Source organism: Salvelinus sp. IW2-2015, linkage group LG27, assembly GCF_002910315.2.
Source record: "Salvelinus sp. IW2-2015 linkage group LG27, ASM291031v2, whole genome shotgun sequence".
Classification (NCBI taxonomy): Eukaryota; Metazoa; Chordata; class Actinopteri; order Salmoniformes; family Salmonidae; genus Salvelinus; species Salvelinus sp. IW2-2015.
In genome coordinates, this window is record NC_036867.1 from 11,751,961 (window position 1) to 11,772,304 (window position 20,344).

Below are 20,344 nucleotides of genomic sequence, written 5' to 3' on the forward strand. Positions count from 1 at the left end.
TATATGGATAAGAATAAGAAATAAAAGTAGCAAGTAAAAGAGCAGCATTAAAACAATAATAGCGAGACTATATACGGGGGGTACCGGTACAGAGTCAATGTGCGGAGGCACCGGTTAGTTGAGGAAATATGTACATGTAGGTAGAGTTATTAAATGACTATGCTAGACGATAACAACAGAGAAGTAGCAGCTGTGAAAAAGAGGGGGGGGGGGGGGGCAATCCAAATAGTCTGGGCAGCCATTTGATTAGATATTTCAGGAGTCTAATGGCTTGGGGGAAGAAGCTGTTTAGAAGCCTCTTGGACCTAGACTTGGCGCTCCGGTACCACTTGCCGTCGGTAGCAAAGAGAACAGTCTATGAGTAGGGTGGCTGGAGTCTTTGACACTTTTTAGGCCTTCCTCTGACACCACCTGTGGTATGAGGTCCTGGATGCCAGGAAGCTTGGCCCCAGTGATGTACTGGGCCATTTGCACTACACTCTGTAGGTGCCTTGCAGTCGAGGCTAAACAGTTGCCATACCAGGCAGTGTATGCAACCAGTCAAGATGCTCTCGATGGTGCAGCTGTAGAACCTTTTGAGGATCTGAAGGTCCATGCCAAATCTTTTCAGTTCTCCTGAGGGGAATAGGTTTTGTCGTTCCCTCTTCACGACTGTCTTGTGTGTTTGGACCATGTTAGTTTGTTAGTGACGTGGTGAGCTCTCAACCTGCTCCACCACAGCCCGTCAATGAGAATGGGGCGTGCTCTGTCCTCTTTCCTGTAGTCCACAATCATCTCCTTTGTCTTGATCACGTTGAGGGAGAGTTGTTGTCCTGGCACCACACGGCCAGGTCTCTGACCTCCTCCCTATAGCTTGCTCCGTCGTTGTTGGTAATCAGAACTACCATCATTGTGTCATCGGCAAACTTAATATGATGTTGGAGTCGTGCCTGCCGTCATGAGTGAACAGGATACAGCGGGGACTGAGCACGCACCCCTGAGGGGCCCTGTGTTGAGGATGAGCGTGCGGAATGTTTGTTACCTACCCTTACAACCTGTGGGCGGCCGTCAGGAAGTCCAGGATCCAGTTGCAGAGGGAGGTGTTTAGTCCCAGGGTCCTTAGCTTATTGATGAGCTTTGAGGGCACTATGATGTTAAATGCTGAGCTGTAGTCAATGAATAGCATTCTCACATAGGTGTTCCTTTTGTCCAGGGGAGAAAGGGCAGTGTGGAGTGCAATAGAGATTGCATCATCTGTGTATCTGTTGGGGCGGTATGCAAATTGGAGTGGGTCTAGGGTTTCTGGGATAATGGTGTTGTTGTGAGCCATGACCAGCCTTTCAAAGCACTTCATGGCTACTGACGTGAGTGCTACGGGTCGGTAGTTGTTTAGGCAGGTTACTTTAGTGTTCTTGGGCACAGGCACTATGGTGGCCTGCTTAAAATATGTTGGTATTACAGACTCGGACAGGGAGAGGTTGTAAATGTCAGTGAAGACACTTGCCAGTTGGTCATCGCATGCTCGCAGTACACGTCCTGGTAATCCGTCTGGCCCTGCGGGCTTGTGAATGTTGACCTGTTTAAAGGTCTTACTCACATCGGCTGCAGAGACCGCGATCACACAGTCTTCCAGAACAGCTGGAGCTCTCATGCATGTTTCAGTGTTATTTGCCTCGAAGCGAGCATAGAAGTAGTTTAGCTCGACTGGTAGGCTTGTGTCACTGGGCAGCTCTCGGCTGTGCTTCCCTTTATAGTCTGTAATGGTTTGCAAGCCCTGCCACATCCAACGAGCGTCAGAGCCGGTGTAGTACGATTCGATCTTAGTCCTGTATTGATGCTTTGCATGTTTGATGGTTCGTCGCAGGGCATAGCGGGATTTCTATTAAGCTTCCGGGTTAGAGTCCCGCTCCTTGAAAGCGGCAGCTCTAGCCTTTAGCTCAGTGCGGATGTTGCCTGTAATCCATGGCTTCTGGTTGTGGTATGTACATACGGTCACTGTGGGGATGACGTCATCGATGCACTTATTGATGAAGCCAATGACTGATGTGGTGTAGTCCTCAATGCCATCGGAGGAATGCCGCAACATATTTCAGTCTGTGCTAGCAAAACAGTTCTGTAGCTTAGCATCTGCTTCATCTGACCACTTTTTATTCATCTAGTCACTGGTGCTTCCGGCTTTTATTTTTGCTTGTAAGCAGGAATCAGGAGGATAGAATTATGGTCAGATTTGCCAAATGGAGGGCGAGGGAGAGCTTTGTACGCATCTCTGTATGTGGAGTTAAAGGTGGTCTAGAGATTTTTCCTCTGGTTGCACATCTAACATGCTGATAGAAATTTGGTCAAACGGATTTAAGTTTCCCTGCATTAAAGTCCCCGGCTACTAGGAGTGCCGCCTCTGGGTGAGCATTTTCTTGTTTGCTTATGGCGGAATACAGCTCATTCAATGCTGTCTTAGTGCCAGCCTCTGACTGTGGTGGTATGTAGCCAGCTATGGAAAATACAGATGAAATCTCTCTAGGTAGGTATTGTGGTCTACAGTACACACATTCTTGAGGATTCCACATCCATGGCAAGGAGGTTTCGTAAATGTTTTACTTGTATCAAAGAATATCACTGTACCCAAGATTATTCTATCTCAGAGATGTTATTATTTTCCTGTTAGAAGCCTGGGGGATTTGGAGAGTGTGTGGGCATTGGAGAAGCTAGGCAGATCTATTTATAAGCCCATAGCATCGAGGACAGCCATGGAGAAACTGAATCTTGTTAAGAGAAATCAGATCCCTCCACGTACCAACTCAGTAGCCTTGTGGTTAGAGTGTCTGCCCTGAGATTGAACGGTTTGGGGTTCGATCCCTAGTCAAGTCATACCAAAGACTCTAAAAATGGGACATAATACCCTGCTTGGCACTCAGCATTAAGGAGATGGATCGGCCCAACGAAAGTCTAGCATCCTGTCCAGGGGGTGTACTTGTACAAGCTGCCTCATGCTAGAAAAATAGGTAATAGGCTCCTGCCCTTTAAGCTGTTCTGGCTCTGACAAGGCTTACTTACCAGTGAGGCCTAGACTAAACCCTTGTCTTAGACGCAACATAGTTATTATCATCTACCTAAGGTATGCACCTACAGCACTGTTCTCAATTTCATTGTACTAACATTCTCCCTTCATAACATATGCTGAACATCAGGGCCCATATTCTTAATGCTTGCTGAGTGCTGATCTGATCAGTTTTCCCTTTAAGATCATAATGAATAAGATAATGTCGACAGGGTGGACCTGTTCCTAGATCAGCACTCCTACTCTGAAACATCTCATGGATAGAAGCCCAGCTCTATAGTGAACTTCCCAAAACGTTGTAGCTAAGATCATCTCATAGAGTCTAAGAGTGAGACATTTGGTTGGCAAGGGACGAACGCTGATCTTAGTGCCACGAATGTCTTGGAAAACTCACTCCAGTTCAGTTGAAACTAAAGACACAACTTTTGAACTGGTGCAAATGCCAACTAAACGTGTCAATCGGCATTAAAGCTTAGAGTTGGAACCTTAGTTCTGCCATCAATGTGCCAAACTGTACCAGATTGCGTGTGCCAATGAATCATGTATAATCAGATAGAGTCAATTATTATTTGTGGTGCTCTGAACTGTCAGAAGAGGTATCCCCATGAATAATACACTAGTTGAATGTTCCTGAGCTACCCATGGCCATATGGTCAAAACACGTACAATCTATACAGTAAAATATCCAGCAAATATCATTCTGTTCAAAAAGTACAGTACAGTGTGTGCCCCTGTTCTCATTCAGGTTCAAGAACAAAGAAAAGGAAAGGGATAAGATAGACCCAGTCATCCATTAATGAATAAAACAATGTAGGCTAATAGGATAGAATAACATGTATCAAGTCATCCATGAACAAATACATCAACATAGATGACGAATTAGGATGGAAAATAACATGAATAACATGTATTAAGTCATGAACTATATGTCAATATATCATATATCAATGTAATAGATGATGAATAGTGATTGTGATCAAGGTAAAAGGGGATGAATGACGGCTGAATAGTGCCTCACCTTGTTCCTGCGGAAGTGGTAGATGATCACCATGCTGACAAAGTCCACCAGCATACACAGGACCTGGAAGGASAGCACGGCCATGCGCAGGGCGCTGTCGCTTCGAGCAACACAGGGCGTGTCATCCTTGCAGTAGGCACAGCCCTCCTGACAGGGCAGGCAGTCGCTGGACGACCCCTCGGCCAGGTTAGGACTCCCGTCTGAAGCTTTTCCCTTTCTGCCCCAACCTGTGACAGAAAGATTTCTTAAAGATTTTTTACCTGGGTCATAAAAACAATTTCCAATAAAATGGCACTTCAACACTCACCTAAATGAGATACTTTGTAGTACTTTATGGTAGCTTTATTTGGTAAATTACTTAGTGCTATTCTTTAGCTCCTTTGTAGCAATTAGAGGGAGCCAGACTCCTCATGTCAACGTAACCTTTCACCCTGTTCAAGTGGCTGTCCTTAAACGTGTTAAACATAGGCCCTTCTCTCTGATTATGGCTGCTCCTCCTGTGGTTTCCTGTAGGTCTCTACGTGGGTGTTCGCACACCATCTGTGCCAGGCCTTTATATCTCTAATATCTTCTCTGGCTTCGGCATCATCATCATCATCATCATCATATCATCTCACCTCCATTTATTGGAATTTCACAGCTATTTTTAAGATAAGACCCAGCATGGGCATAAATTGCACCCTATTCGCTACATTGTGCACTACTTTTGACCAGATCCCAGGCCCTGGTCAAAAGTAGTGCACTCTAAAGGAATAGGGTGCCATTGATTAACTTCCACATCTTCGATCATTGATGACATCATTTTCAGTGTGTAAAAAAGGATTTATGTTGTGTACCATTGTATATAACAAGGAGGGGTGGCATACTGTTTGTTGTAATATAGTGTTTCTGTCAGCAGTACATACACCTACACCTGACATTGCTAAAGCCATAGCTAAGTAACGGACACTTTAAACGTCGCTGAATGTTTGATTGGCTGTATGAATGAGGGCATAGAAACACATCTTGTTTATAATGTTGAATTCATATTGAGTCTAAATGACTCACTCGGCTCTTGTGTTAAAGGTCCAATGCAGCCATTTTTATCTCAATATCAAATCATTTCTGGGTAATAATTAAATACCTTGCTGAGAATGTTTTCAATTAAAATGGTCAAAAAGAAACAAAAATAGCTTCTTAGCAAAGAGCAATTTCTCAAGAAAGAATATTGCTAGGACTGTCTGGGAGTGGTCTGAGTGAGAAGGGGAACACTGAAAACTAGCTATTATTGGCAGAGAGGTTTGGAACTCTCTTTCTTATTGGTCTAATAATGATGTCCCCAGGCAGGCCAAAACTCCATCCGAACCAAAACATGAAGACATTTGAGGGAGTTTTTCAAACAGCATTTACACTAAAAAGGCATTATCATAATTTTCACAATTATTATTATTATTATTATTATAGTATTATTAAAATATTATTCCAACCTCATAGTATGGAAATATATATATAAAACACAGGAAATCAAGTTTTTGACTGCACTGGGCCTTTAAGTAAACAGCCTTTTTAAAATTATGACAGTATCCTCTGTAGAAAAATAACAAGAAATAGGTGCAGTGAAATGTGTTGTTTTACAGGGTCAGCCATAGCAGTACGGTGCCTCTGGAGCTAGGGTTAAGTGCCTTGCTCAAGGGCACATTGACTGATTTTTCACCTTGTTGGCTCAGGTCTTCGAACCAGCAACCTTTCGGTTAATGACCCAACGCTCTAAACGCTAGGCTACCTGCCACCCTATGACAGAGTGAAAGCCTGGAGGATGAAACCTAAGCTCTCTCTGGTGTCTGTACTGCACCTAAACATCAAAGCATATGTGTGAACATGAAAAGTCAACACAGTTTCCCTGGTTCAACGATTGGCATATCATACCAGTACTCCGCAGAGAATACTCATGGCTAAAGCACAGAGAAATGTGCAAGGCTCACATGGACAAATTCAGGGGACATGGGAAATGCTGGTGGGCTCAGATAATTGTCTCAAGAGGGGTGTCGATGGAGAGAGCGAGAAACCCTTTAGTGATGCCAGTTTGGCAGCGATATTGGGTAAAACTCCAACCATTTCTCCCATTTACTGGGACTTTGCTCTTAACCAAAGACTATTTTAGAAATCTATGACTCTGCACATCCTTGATCTCCTGAAAATACCTACTTATCTCCCATTGGTTTGATGGTATGACTCATAGCTGTCTCTCATTTGGCTCATTGCTTCTCCTGTTGACTCAGTTTCTCACAGTCTGAAAGCGAACCTAACTTCATTGGACGCTAAAGCTATGGAAATGTAAGGAATCGAAAAGGAAAGGTGAACAGTTTCCTCTACAAAGAGTGTTGAGGAAGGAGAATGTTCACTTTGAGATTAAGACAACAGTTGTTGTTGGCCCGGTGGTGGGCAAAACTTCTGAAGAACATGTCTGTAAGGCACGTGCCTCTGTTTGCTCTAATCAAATTACCCCCCCCCCCCCCCTTGCACATAAACGCACATCGACGCACACACGCACAGACACATCCACCCCTCTCTGAATGAGAGAGAGCTTAACTTCGTGGTGGGAGCTCTTGCTGTGCTGTCATATGCAAAAAGGGACGCGTGTGGGTAAGGATGGAGGGATAAAGGGAGGGAGGGAGGGATGGAGGGGGGGACTGATGCAGACACAGAGAGACATGCAGAGGTCCGGGTGGGATGAGAGGAGACTGAGGGAGAGAGCTGGGAGGAGAACACAGGAGTGTGAGTGGGCTTCAAGCCCGACCAACCGAATACCACAGGGGCTTTATGTCTGCAAGGGCCTATTCTAATTAACACAATGGAGGGAAGGAAGGAGGGTCACAAAATGACGATTCCACTGTATCTTGTTCCTTAAATAAAGGATTATAAAGGACCACATGGTGCCAACACCAGGCGAGGTTTAAGATAATGTCGTCATAACAACGGTAATGTCGTCGTAAACAACGGTAATGTCGTCATAGCAACAGTAATGCTAATGCTACTAACACTACTGAACATGTCGCGAGAGAGCGCTCAAAGGGTCAGACAGCTACATCTGCTAAATTCCTCTTCCTGATTAGGAGCCATCATATGCGACTGGAAGGAACAACAGAAAGAAGAAGAACTTGAATACATTTGCATGGTCAACACATCACCGACTTGCAGCTGCTACGAATGAGGATCGTATTTTGTCCGAGTTTTTGAGGACCATGATTCGCCTTCAGTCCTCACCATGCTCCCATCCCAAGTGATGTCACACATCGCAGAGCATGTTTGCAACATGTTGGCAAATATCAGTAATGTTACTTACTTTTGAAGCCATTGACCGCCACTCTGTTGGGGTGGTAGAAGCCTGTCTTGCACTGGCATTTGTATTTGTCGAGCACAAACCCATGGCCTCGGATAGACATGCACTGTGGATAGAAAAAAGGACAATACAGTTTTGGCATTTACTGTAGGAACAGGTGTCGATATATGTTGAATAAAATGGACAATATATGGATTTACTGTATATGTGTTCATCTTGAGAAGCAGTTGCTCTCAATGGTAATTCTATTTACATTTAAAAAACATATGTCAAAGAATCGCACTCAATTCTCTCAGCAATTAACCAATGAAAACACTTACAACAGTGAGCACAAACCTCCAAAGCCTCGTCTTAATCAATGAACATAATGGGAAAACCAGTGAAATGCTCCATATTAAATTAGGCGAGGCTGTTTCATTTGATTGAGCTGATAGGAAACAGAGAGAGGACTGTTAGAGAGAGCTCCAGAGGAGCGTCAAGGGGCATCCTTGGCAGACTTTTCTCGGCATTTGCCAAATTACAAGATGTAATTAATATCTAAATTAAGAACAGGCGTATTTGCAAGGATTAAAAGAGAACTATTAATTCTATGTCTCGGGGGACCTGATTCCATCTTCCATTCCGCTTCTAAAACATCTGGGTCACAGTGAGACAAAATTGTATTTTCTTTTAAGAGTACCGTCTGATTTTCAAACTGAAACAAGATTTTATTTTCTCAGCCCAGATTATTAATATAACTTCAGTTGAGAATCCCAGGATAACAAGAGGGACCCAGACGAAGTATTGGACTCCACCAGACACTTAACATGATGTGAAGTGTTGAAGACCTGTGGTTCAAGGCCAATGGCAGTGGCACCGTCTACTCTAAATGAAGCAGCGGCTATTGTGACTGGACTTTGCATTAAGAGGTCGCTATTTCTGGCTGTCTSTCAAGGAGCTCTGAGCCGGGCCATCTGCATTTACAAATCTGAAAACAGTCAACCAGGCCCTCAGACAAATCCTTTGAGACTCTCCTTCCCGACCATCTGCAATCGCAAGGTAATTACAGAGTTACCGCTCAATGGACGCTCTTCTCAGACAAAGCACTGATGTCACCAAGCCACCTAAATCAGCACTACACAGCTTTTTTAAACAAAAGTATTCAGCAGTATGGTGGCATAGTGGTCCTTGATTCAAGCCCTGCCCGAGATATTTTGTTTATTTTTAATTTAACCTTTATTTAACTAGGCAAATCAGTTAAGAACAAATTCTTGTTTACAATGACAGCCTACCAGGGAACAGTGGGTTAACTGCCTTGTTCAGGGGCAGAACAACAGATGTTTACCCTGTCAGCTCTGGGATTCAATCCAGCAACCTTTCAGTTACTGGCCCAATGCTCTAACCACTAGGCAACCTGCCATCCCAGCTGGCTATCTGCCACCCCAGTAATATGGTGTCAGAAGTGGGAGGTGCATTCAAATCAAATTGGTCATATAGGGTACAATGAGATTCCCTTTACATGGCGTCAAATCCTAACTTCAGTGCAGCGGCATACCCAGTTTGATCTCAGGCCTACCCAGAAAATGTCCCAGAAATTATTCAATATAAATTGTGTTATCATTTATTACATTTTTAAAAGGAACGCATGTGAGATTTATTTTTTATGGGTAATTTTATTATAATGTAACAAAGAAATAGCCCGCGACAATCAAGTTTGCTTCCGACTATTGGTTACATTTAAAATAAATTCATTCCGTGGTTTGCCTCAACAACCTGCCAACGTCACATGGCTAAACTTTGTAGCGCATAAGCTAGCAAGCTCTACAACGCTAGCTTACTCAAATTGACTCACCAGCTAAGGTCATTTAGTAGTTCTAGCAATGGCAAACCAAATGTCGATCGCTATGTTTTTCAAAAAAGGAAAAGGAGTGAGGAAAAGGAGTGTGTGCCAGAAAATAATTTGGATCAATCTACCGATAGCTTCCAGAATGAGACATTAACAGGTGGATAGAAACAACCGTAATCGCCATCACAACCGCCAATGCCACGTTGAGCCAGGCATGCTTGCCTACCCCACGGCCTCCTCTCGTTCTTGATGCTGCGGGCGGGGGTGAACCTTCAGTAGGTCCACCGACATATTTGTTTGCCGTTGATGAACCAGCCCGTCCACCAAAGCTAGCAAAGTTCCCTTCAAGTATGATAAATGGCAAATCACGCTGCTTCTCTTCAAGGTGGTATGACCAGTTCGTGTGGATTGAGTATAGTAAAGCAAAATATGCAATTTATTGTAAGTTTTGTCKGCACTTTCCTGGGGCAAATGTCGAATTCAGATTTATACAAGATTTAAAAATGTAAAAACTGGAAACTCATAAGAAATGCTTGCTGCAAACACGAGAATAGCAAATGACATGCTAGTGCCCTGGCAAAATGTTCATCCTACAAGGCAACCCATGGGCCTAGAAGTCGTGGGACTGTGTTGAACCAAATGCATGGTGATGCAAACATCTATTTTATAGAAAGAAACCGTGCATATATTAAAGTAGTCATAGATATGGTTCTAATGTGTGCAAAGCAGGATATTCCACTCAGAGGGCACAGAGAAACCCAAGAGGCAGTCAACAAAGGTAACTTTTTAGAAATCTTCAATTTCATCTCAGAGTATGACTCAGAAATACAAAACAGGCTTAATGAGCTACCTCGCAATGTCACGCTTATGAGCCCCGAAATTCAGAACGAGTTGCTGGAGTGTGCAGCATCACTGTTACTGTGGAGGATAAAAGACGAAGTTCATTCTGCACCTTCCACGTGTTTTGCCATACTAGCAGATGAACATAAAGATCAATCTAAACGAGAACTTATTGCTGTGTGCATCCGATACATTCATGCTGGAATGATTAAAGAAAGAGCTGTTGGGTTTATGGAAACCGCTGATTTGTCTGCACAAGGAATGTCTCGGAAAATACTTGGAAGTGTTGCAACCCCTGGAGTTGGATCCCACTCTGTGTGTGGGTTTTTGTTTCGATGGCGCATCAGTCATGTCAGGGAACAGAGGAGGGGTACATGTCCTACTAAAGCAAACATTTAAGCAAGCGGTATATGTGCATTGCAACTCCCACTGTCTGAATTCGGTTCTGTGCACCGCAGCAAACGTGTCGGAACACGTCAGTACTTTTTTTAGACACGGTAAATCAGCTACACACATTTATGAGTGGATCCCACAGACATGCTGGACTCATAGAAGTACAGAAAGAGTTGCATCCCGAAAGACCATGCATCGAGCTAGAAAGATCCACGGGTGTACGGTGGAGTTCAAAATCAGGGTCTGTGAGTAAAGTGCTGTTACTGCTAGATGTCATTTTAGAGGTTCTTGCAGAGTTTTCAGAGGCTTGTGGACAAACCAAATTAGAAGCCGATGCCCTCTTACAACAAATCCAGAACAACAAGTGTTTATTCCTTATTCGTGTTACAAAGCTCTACATTATCTGTGACGGACTGTATTGGTTTAACTGAAATCCTTTTCTACGTTCAGAGATAACTCAGGAGGAGACTTCGATAAAATTCTCACGCTAACTGAAGAGATGATGGTTAAGCATGATATTAGTAATTGGGATGTGAGCGCATCACGGCAGCGAAAACTGCCTGTACAATTCGCAGACAAGTGTAGTCACAACTTCATCAGGGAAAACAACAATATTCTAGACAGACAGATTACTGAGTTAAACTCAAGATTTCAACAAGACACATACGGGATCATGCAAGCGGCAGCCTCCTTTTCCAAAGAATCCCAAACCTGCGGCCTTAAAGAGCAGCTGAAGACCACATTCGATCATTCTGCAATATCAATTGAGGATGCTGAATTCACTGTTTTTATTCAGCAGTTGAGTTGCAAAAGTAACATGGGAAAGAGTGACTTTTCCTCCATAATGAGTGTACTTGACAGCTGCCCTGATGATGTTTTCCCTAATATAAACTCTGTTAAGGATCATTGTCACACTTCCAATGTCCTCATGCAGTGTGGAGAGACTTTTCTCAACAACAACAACTAGGATAAAAAATTGTCTTCCCACATCAATGACAAACGCCTGGCTGAACCACTTCAGTTTGCTGTCTTTTGAGAGTGAATTTACAGATACATTGGATTATGATGAAATCATCACCATATTCAACTCAAAACCTCACCGTTTGCGCCTTGTGATGTAGGTCACGCCTTATGATACGTCTACGAAAGGTAAGGTACCATTTTATAGTACTAMYGCCCGCCGTGGTATAAATTGTAACATCAAATATAGGCTTGTAAACCCAATGAGATTAAAGTGCGTCTGAAGATGAGTTTTGTGTTGTTGGCAAGTTGGCAACTGGTCTAAAGTTACTGTCTTATTTAATATGCTGGGATAGGTCATTATTTGTAKATGTAACGAGGCTGCTCCAAGTACCATGCACTAGTATAAAATTATTGTATTACGAAAATAATATACGGTGCAATCGCTAAATAAATTAAATAAATAAGTATAAAAAATGCCTATCCAGATTTTTTAGGCCTATCCAAAATAAGTGGGGCAAAAAGTATTTAGTCAGCCACCAATTGTGCAAGTTCTCCCACTTAAAAATATGAAGAGGCCTGTAATTTTCATCATAGGTACACTTCAACTGTGACAGACAAAATGAGAAGAAAAAATCCAGAAAATCACATTGTAGGATTTTTTATGAATTTATTTGCAAATGATGGTGGAAAATAACTATTTGGTCAATAACAAAAGTTTCTCAATACTTTGTTATATACCCTTTGTTGGAATGACAGAGGTCAAACGTTTTCTGTAAGTCTTCACAAGGTTTTCACACACTGTTGCTGGTATTTTGGCCCATTCCTGCCATGCAGATCTCCTCTAAGAGCAGTGATGTTTTGGGGCTGTTGCTGGGCAACACGGACTTTCAACTCCTCCAAAGATTTTCTATGGGGTTGAGATCTGGAGACTGGCTAGGCCACTCCAGGACCTTGAAATGCTTCTTACGAAGCCACTCCTTCGTTGCCGGGGCGGTGTGTTTTGGGATCATTGTCATGCTGAAAGACCCAGCCACGTTTCATCTTCAATGCCCTTGTGTGGAAGGGGTTTTCCACTCAAAATCTCACGATACATGGCCCCATTCATTCTTTCCTTTACACGGATCAGTCGTCCTGGTCTCTTTGCAGAAAACAGCCCCAAAGCATGATGTTTCCACCCCCATGCTTCACAGTAGATATGGTGTTCTTTGGATGCAACTCAGCATTCTTTGTCCTCCAAACACGACGAGTTGAGTTTTTTCAAAAAGTTATATTTTTGGTTTCATCTGACCATATGAACTTCTCCCAATCTTCTTCTGGATCATCCAAATGCCTCTTAGCAAACTTCAGACGGGGCCTGGACATGTACTGGTTAAGCAGGGGACACGTCTGGGCACTGCAGGATTTGAGTCCCTGGCGGCGTAGTGTTTACTGATGGTAGGCTTTGTTACTTTGTCCCAGCTCTCTGCAGGTCATTCACTAGGTTCCCCCGTGTGGTTTCTGGATTTTTGCTCACGTTCTTTGATCATTTGAGCCCACGGGGTGAGATCTTGCGTGGAGCCCCAGATCGAGGGAGATTATCAGTGTCTTGTATGTCTTCCCATTTCCTAATAATTGCTCCCACAGTTGATTTCTTCAAACCAAGCTGCTTACCTATTGCAGATCAGTCTTCCCAGCCTGGTGCAGGTCTACAATTTTGTTTCTGGTGTCCTTTGACAGCTCTTTGGTCTTGGCAATAGTGGAGTTTGGAGTGTGACTGTTTGAGGTTGTGGACAGGTGTCTTTTATACTGATAACAAGTTCAAACAGGGCCATTAATACAAGTACGAGTGGAGACAGCAGGAGCCTCTTAAAGAAGAAGTACAGGTCTGTGAAGCGCCAGAAATCTTGCTTGTTTGTAGGTGACCAAATACTTATTTTCCACCATAATTTGCAAATAAATTCATTAAAAATCCTACAATGTGATTTTCTGGATTTTTTTTTCCTCATTTTGTCTGTCATAGTTGAAGTGTACCTATGATGAAAATGCAGGCTCCTTGTCATATTTTTAAGTGGGAGAACTTGCCACATTGGTGGCTGACTAAATACTGTTGTTTGCCCCACGGTATATATATATGCCTACGCCCCTGCTTCAGTGACATTTAACTTGCCATGAAAATCCATGGAAAACTCCATCCAGCAGATCTTGTTTACAATCGGATGCAAATATACTGTTGGGGAAGAGGGCTCCACCCCTCTTCCTCAGAGTGTGCCAGAGAATCCTATAACTGGCTCAGGCTGAAATGACATTAAATACTTTTTTGAAAATGAATGATGCTGCTGAGGTTTTTCATTGATACAGCATATTTCAAATTCCATAGAATAGGATAGTGTAGCACAGTTCCTCCTGAATCTTTGCCATCTCTTTTAGTATTAGTCCTCTGAATTCCCCACTCAGCAGGCATCTTCTCAGACCTTCAGTAAGGTCAACTGGGACCACCATGCTTCCAAACCTTATGAATCATTAAGAATGTGTGTTGGCCTGCTGAACTTTGCTCACCCTGCTTCACAAAGCGGCCAGCAGTGAACAACTCCAGGACAACACGCTACTATAGCGTCATGCAGCTCTYTCTCTCTCTGTTGCCTTTAGAACAGAGAACGTTTTATTTTCTGTGAGCTATGGGAGGACTGGCGACCCTTTTTCTGGAGTATCGCAGGCAGGTCAGATTTTGTACGTGTCATGTTCAGTGGCGTGTATTCATGAAGGCCAACGGAAGCCAGCCCCCCCCCCCCCCATTTTTTAGCTCTTTTGTCTCTCTGTGTTCCATAATTTTCCTTCAATTGGCAAGAGGCTGAATGTATCTCACAGGAGAAAGCATCCGAACGAGCGAAACAGCACCCCTCTGCCTCTCTACGTGTAGGCCATCTATCTGATGCTGTCTGGTCCAAACAAGTATGACATTGTTGCCGTCCATATCATTGAAGGCATGAGAAGCCAGCGAGCACATGGCCTCCCTTGACAAGAAAAATATACAAAATTTGCCAATCAGCATTGAGCTAAACTGAGCGAGCTCAACTATGAATRGTCCTGGCGAAAGAAAAAAAAAGTGTCAAAGGAAGCCTGCTTGGATTTGGCGTCTCTCCTATCAAGTTGCTTTGAGAGCATACATCAYTAACAGAAACAACTTGAATTGTTGCATCTCGTTGTGTTGTTGTCCTCCAGTGGCTATCTAGCTAGTTAAAATTGGCCCCTAAATTCGCCATGGATGGAGAGACGGATTTGGACGGTTTAACTTAATTCTCTGTACTGGCAAATGATTATATTATTATTACGGTGGTTCTGATCCAACCATRAATTCAAATATTGTTGTGCCCCTAACCTGAGAGGATGGAAGTTCAATATGTACAGTAGCTAGATGTAGAAGGCTAATGGTAACTAGCTAACGTTGCCTGTGAATGGAAGTTAGGCTGGTGAGCAAATATTTTAGCCAGGTAGCCTAGGACAACAAAAAATAAAAGCATGTACTGTATGACAGAGTGACAAACCATTTTGTCAACATGAAAGAGAGGAGGACGGCATTGGCGTTTCTCTACAAGTAGGGTGAGTCAACACGTTTTTCTACTTGCACGAACACATACACACGCGCGCAAACAGAAATCAGAATCATGGATAGCCACATCATATTCAGCTTATGTTGATTGGACTAAAATGTTTGTGGTATCTTTTAGTTGTCACTGCATCAGACTAAGCAGAGGTGATTTGATGATGATGAAATGTTGAAGTTGAAATGGTGCTGGAATAGTGGAGGCAGCTCCTGTTTTCTTTGCGACTTGCGGTAACTCTCTGTGGTTTTAAATAAATAGTTGTTTAGTGGMCCGAAAATGTCGAAAACATTAACTTGCTTAACCATGCTGTAGGTCATGTAACCGTCTGTTACATGCAATATGCTTCCTGGACTTCACCGGATAGAAGTTGCTATCCTGTTTTGTGATGGAACAAAGTTGTGGTAAAATGTATTCTGACGCTGTCTTCTTATTGTAATGGCCTTTGGGCATATATATATCACAATCGCAAGGCATATGAATTAACAGCAAATAATGCAATAATCCCAACACACTTTTTTTTGGGGGGGGGGGGGGGCTTGGCTTCCCCAATGATTTTACCCATGCACTGCTGCTGAGTCATGTTTGGGTTTCGACCTGAGAGCACAGGTAGGTGAGATTCTTCCTGAAATCACTGAAATTGATCAATTAGCTCAGTTGATGAAGTGARATGTCTTGTTGCAGATATTTGCCTACCAATTGAGGCTATACCTTTGTGCAGCTTGGTTTGAAATGCAAGTCATTCCCAATTCTCCATCTGACAGAACAAACCGCTGTTGAAATCTGCTCTGTGTGTGGGGAAGGAAGGTGGGGCGCAGTGGACCTGTCTGCCACTTTCAACACAGTCCCTTTGCATTAGCTTGGGAAATGAGAAGTGTGTATGTGTTTGTTTGTGTGTGTTTGTGTGTGTGTGTTTGTGTGCATGTGTGTGTGTGTGTGTGTGTGTAAAAGTGTGAGGGGCCGGGAATAGTCACAGTACTCCCCCACCACTCTGACTAGGTGATTGATGCGGGCTGGGCCCGGAGTGTGTTGAGCGGCGAAGGAGGCCAGACGGAGCAGCCTGCTTTCCAGCTACCTGCCATCCGTCACATGTGATCTCAGCAACATCGGCCCATCGGCCAAGCCAGGAGTGGGATTACCTCCAATGGGCCGTAAAATGGTCCGTTTGGACAAGATACATAAACCTTTCCACACAGGGATAAGGAGCTTTAGAAGCACAAGTGACAGAGAGTTGGATGCTAGGTATTATATGGCACAGTATACGGATGTAAACTGATATGTATTCTGTCATACATTCTGTCATACAGTATCATTATAATGATATCCGTTTCTGACCATCTGTTTCCACCTTGCACTTGTGGATGTACAGAGACTCCTACAGTATGCAATGTATTTCTACTATTAATCATAAAAGAAAAGGTATGATACAGTGGTTGCCGTAGGTCTCCCTACGAGCACAACTGCTCTTTGTTTACAACACAGCTGTGGCAGCTGTCAATCACCCACTCTCTGGCACGCTAATTGCCATGGCGACATGTGTGTGACCGGGAGCGAGAGCCTTTTTATTGGAGAGCGTCATGCTGTCACGCCAGAGGGGGGCCGTCGGTACCGAGAGCCTATGACAGGGTAGCTATAGGAGTCAGAAATGAACGGTGGACACACTGGCTCCAGTACAAACACATTATACAATAAGTATTGCCTGCAGGAAAACGTACACATGTGGTTCATGGTATACGGCTCCACAAATATACTGTAGAGCTGGGACGATAAACAGAACATTTTTGACACCAGCCACTTATCGAGGGCATTTTACTAATATAGATAATACACTGCTCAAAAAAATAAAGGGAACACTTAAACAACACAATGTAACTCCAAGTCAATCACACTTCTGTGAAATCAAACTGTCCACTTAGGAAGCAACACTGATTGACAATAAATTTCACATGCTGTTGTGCAAATGGAATAGCCAAAAGGTGGAAATTATAGGCAATTAGCAAGACACCCCCAATAAAGGAGTGGTTCTGCAGGTGGTGACCACAGACCACTTCTCAGTTCCTATGCTTCCTGGCTGATGTTTTGGTCACTTTTGAATGCTGGCGGTGCTYTCACTCTAGTGGTAGCATGAGACGGAGTCTACAACCCACACAAGTGGCTCAGGTAGTGCAGYTCATCCAGGATGGCACATCAATGCGAGCTGTGGCAAGAAGGTTTGCTGTGTCTGTCAGCGTAGTGTCCAGAGCATGGAGGCGCTACCAGGAGACAGGCCAGTACATCAGGAGACGTGGAGGAGGCCGTAGGAGGGCAACAACCCAGCAGTAGGACCGCTACCTCCGCCTTTGTGCAAGGAGCCTGTAGTGTGGTTTTCCACTTTAATTTTGAGTGTGACTCCAAATCCAGACCTCCATGGGTTGATAAATTTGATTTAGATTGATCATTTTTGTGTGCTTTTGTTGTCAGCACATTCAACTATGTAAAGAAAAAAGTATTTAATAAGAATATTTCATTCATTCAGATCTAGGATGTGTTATTTTAGTGTTCTCTTTATTTTTTTGAGCAGTGTATATAGTTTGAAATTAAATAAGTCTGCTAATATGGGCACAAACACACACACTTTCGCGTTAACATATAAGAGGGTCTCCTCATTCACCTCTCTCTGACATGGAATGGGGGGGAAAAAACATATTGCAATTGGGCTAATTGATACAGAAGCCTTCCCATTTCCACCTGCTCAGTAGGTACACTGCTCAATCATTAGACCTTTACCCATAAACCCCTTCTCTTTGAATTAAACCCACACTCCTCCGGTCCAACACAGCGCCTCATCAACTCTCTAATAGGTCTCTGGATGTGGACTGAGTGATCCCTCCAAGTCTTAATGCAAAGCACAGAGGAACGAAAGCTCATCATACAGTGGTTACTGCTGAGGAATGTATATGGTATGTATAGCATGTTATTTTGGGAGGAGTTAAAGGGAAATTTCAAAAATGTTCAACATCATATTCATCATCTCCAGCATCACCCCAACATGTGGAAATGTTTCAATGTTTTGTCATAAAAAAGGTAGAGGAAGATGAGTGTTTCCAATGACATCATCAACCAATTAGTAGACAATTAGTAGGCAATGCTTACTCATAATTGGTTAAAATCACACCGATGATGTCATTGGAAACACCTATTTTACTCTATATCTTCTACTACAAAACCTAGACACGCAAAATGTTCACATGTGTTGATGTTGGAGTGGTCCTGGAGTTGATGAATATGAGGTTTCAATATTTTGAATGTTTTCTTTAAGGTAAAGAGGGGCTGTGGGAGTTATCATGGCGAAGGAGAGTGATTATGGACCTCCATATAGTAGACATGCAAATTAACACTGGTAGTTACATGATAATGATCTTCATAGTGATAACCGCTATGATGTCCTGTCATAAACCATTCAGCTTGCTATGGCTACACCAATGACAAGGTGACATTTCAAGATTTGACTTATCCCATAGTTTTCATGAGATACTGAAATAAGATCCAGCATGCTTTAACCTTCATACATGTAGCAGTTTCAGGAGGTGCATGGATTTCTATGACATTTAAAAACGCAACATTTGCAGGCATGATGTCGAAGTGTGTGTGTGTGTGTGTGTGTGTGTCTGTGTGTGTGTGTGTGTGTGTGCTTCAGCTAAGATGCCAGCTCAGACTACAGTACGTGTGAAGGCTCAGGGGAAATAAGAGGATATTAAGCCAGTGCATGTTTTGTTTGACAGAAGAGAAAAACAACAGGAGTTTTGTGAGAATTGCTAAACATAGCACCATCTTGACACCACACGTATTCTCATTAGACACATTCAGATAGACACAAACACACACAATCACACACACACACACACACACCTTTGAGCAGTCTGGTCCGCAAAAGGCAATGCCCTGGGTGATGTCCAATGGCCAGCCTCTAAACGGTACTGAGATAAACACTGAGACCAAACACTGAGCTAAACAGCCTACCAGGCAGGGACTGTGGCGACTAGCACAAGACAGCTTGTGACATATTGCTCTGATCATACACACATATCAACACACACGCGCGCACACACACACTCCTAAAACGTACAGTTGGCGTACACACTCTGATAAGCAAAGGGGCAAGGAGAGCAGAGATGAGGAGAGCATAGGCAGAGGATGGACACCCACTCTCAGCCTTTTGACAGGCCCATAACAGCCCCAGGGGGGAGAAGGCCTAAATAGCTTCATGGCTGATATAATAAAGCTCAGGSCCATCATAATTATGCCGTGTGGTGAGATACTGATCTGTCCTCCACTGATCTGACCCATTACCTCTTATTATAGTTATTGCTTTCCTTTTCTATGTGCTGTATTGCGATGACTTTTTTGCTGAAGCCAACAATGTATAGTTTCTTGTTCAGGTACACCAACAACTTGCATTTAATTACCAGCCAAGGTTTGAGATCAATTCCCATTCGTATTTAAACTCAAGAGCTCTGGATTTACAGTATCTGACAACCCTTCTGTCATCCCATACTTCCCTGACTGAATCTGTTTCCTTGCTGCTTTTGCTTTCTGCCTCATACAGACATGGGAAACTAAAATGTGAAAGAATGCCTTGGGGCATGTGTATTAAAGTCTTCAAAGCATTTTCATGTAAATTCAGAGTTCCAACATTATCCACATGGCCAATTAACGGGACAGTGCTTAAGGAAGGCCCGTACAGACAACGCCGGAGGCTACTGTTAAATCCACACGTGTTCTGTGATCTCTCCACGAACAGTATCACGGACAACAGCCCAAACTTTGCATTTGATGTTCTTAACTGGCTGGCCCTGTGGAGTTATGGCCATGGGAAATTAGATTTCTCAGCAGTGTCCACTTTGGACTTTGGTGCTCTTCGAATACCATTGGGGTGCCATTACATTGCCTGGCTAATTCACATAATAAGGTCTGATACAAAAGTCTGGTTGCGCTAAAATGAATTATTTTCTATCCCTTCCAACCCAAATCTCTCACACATGATACACCCCAGTGTGGCATAACAGGCAGAGCAAATAATCAGTGTTGTTTGCTTAATCCCAATCCCTTTGCTCAGTGTCATTGTCTGGCCCCTAATCAGTTGTACTGTAGAATGGGGGTGGGGGTGGGCGGAGGAGGAGGAGGAGCAGGGGCCCTCATTCGTTGACATAGGGCCCTACTTGGGATGACACAATGTTTATAACGCCGGGGAAATCCCTCAAGGGAACAGGAGAATTCGCTATTTTTATCGAGCAATCTGGAACTATGGCTGGAGATGAAAGAGTAAGCACCTTTTTTTTCMTCCTGTAGAAGGAGAACCAAGCGGAGAAGCTGTCACTGTTAATAACAGATAAAT

General features: G+C 43.4%; 1 protein-coding gene across 1 annotated transcript in view; it reads right to left on the reverse strand.

Moving 5' to 3' along the window:
* Positions 1 to 20,344, reverse strand: part of gpr158a (G protein-coupled receptor 158a) — a 98,479-nt gene that overhangs the window by 47,443 nt on the left and 30,692 nt on the right. Inside the window, exons 3-4 of the mRNA XM_023973413.1 lie at positions 7,375 to 7,477; positions 4,053 to 4,279 (exon numbers count right to left, since the gene is read on the reverse strand). Coding sequence (XP_023829181.1) covers positions 4,053 to 4,279; positions 7,375 to 7,477 — 330 coding nt within the window. The remainder of the gene's footprint in view (positions 1 to 4,052; positions 4,280 to 7,374; positions 7,478 to 20,344) is intronic.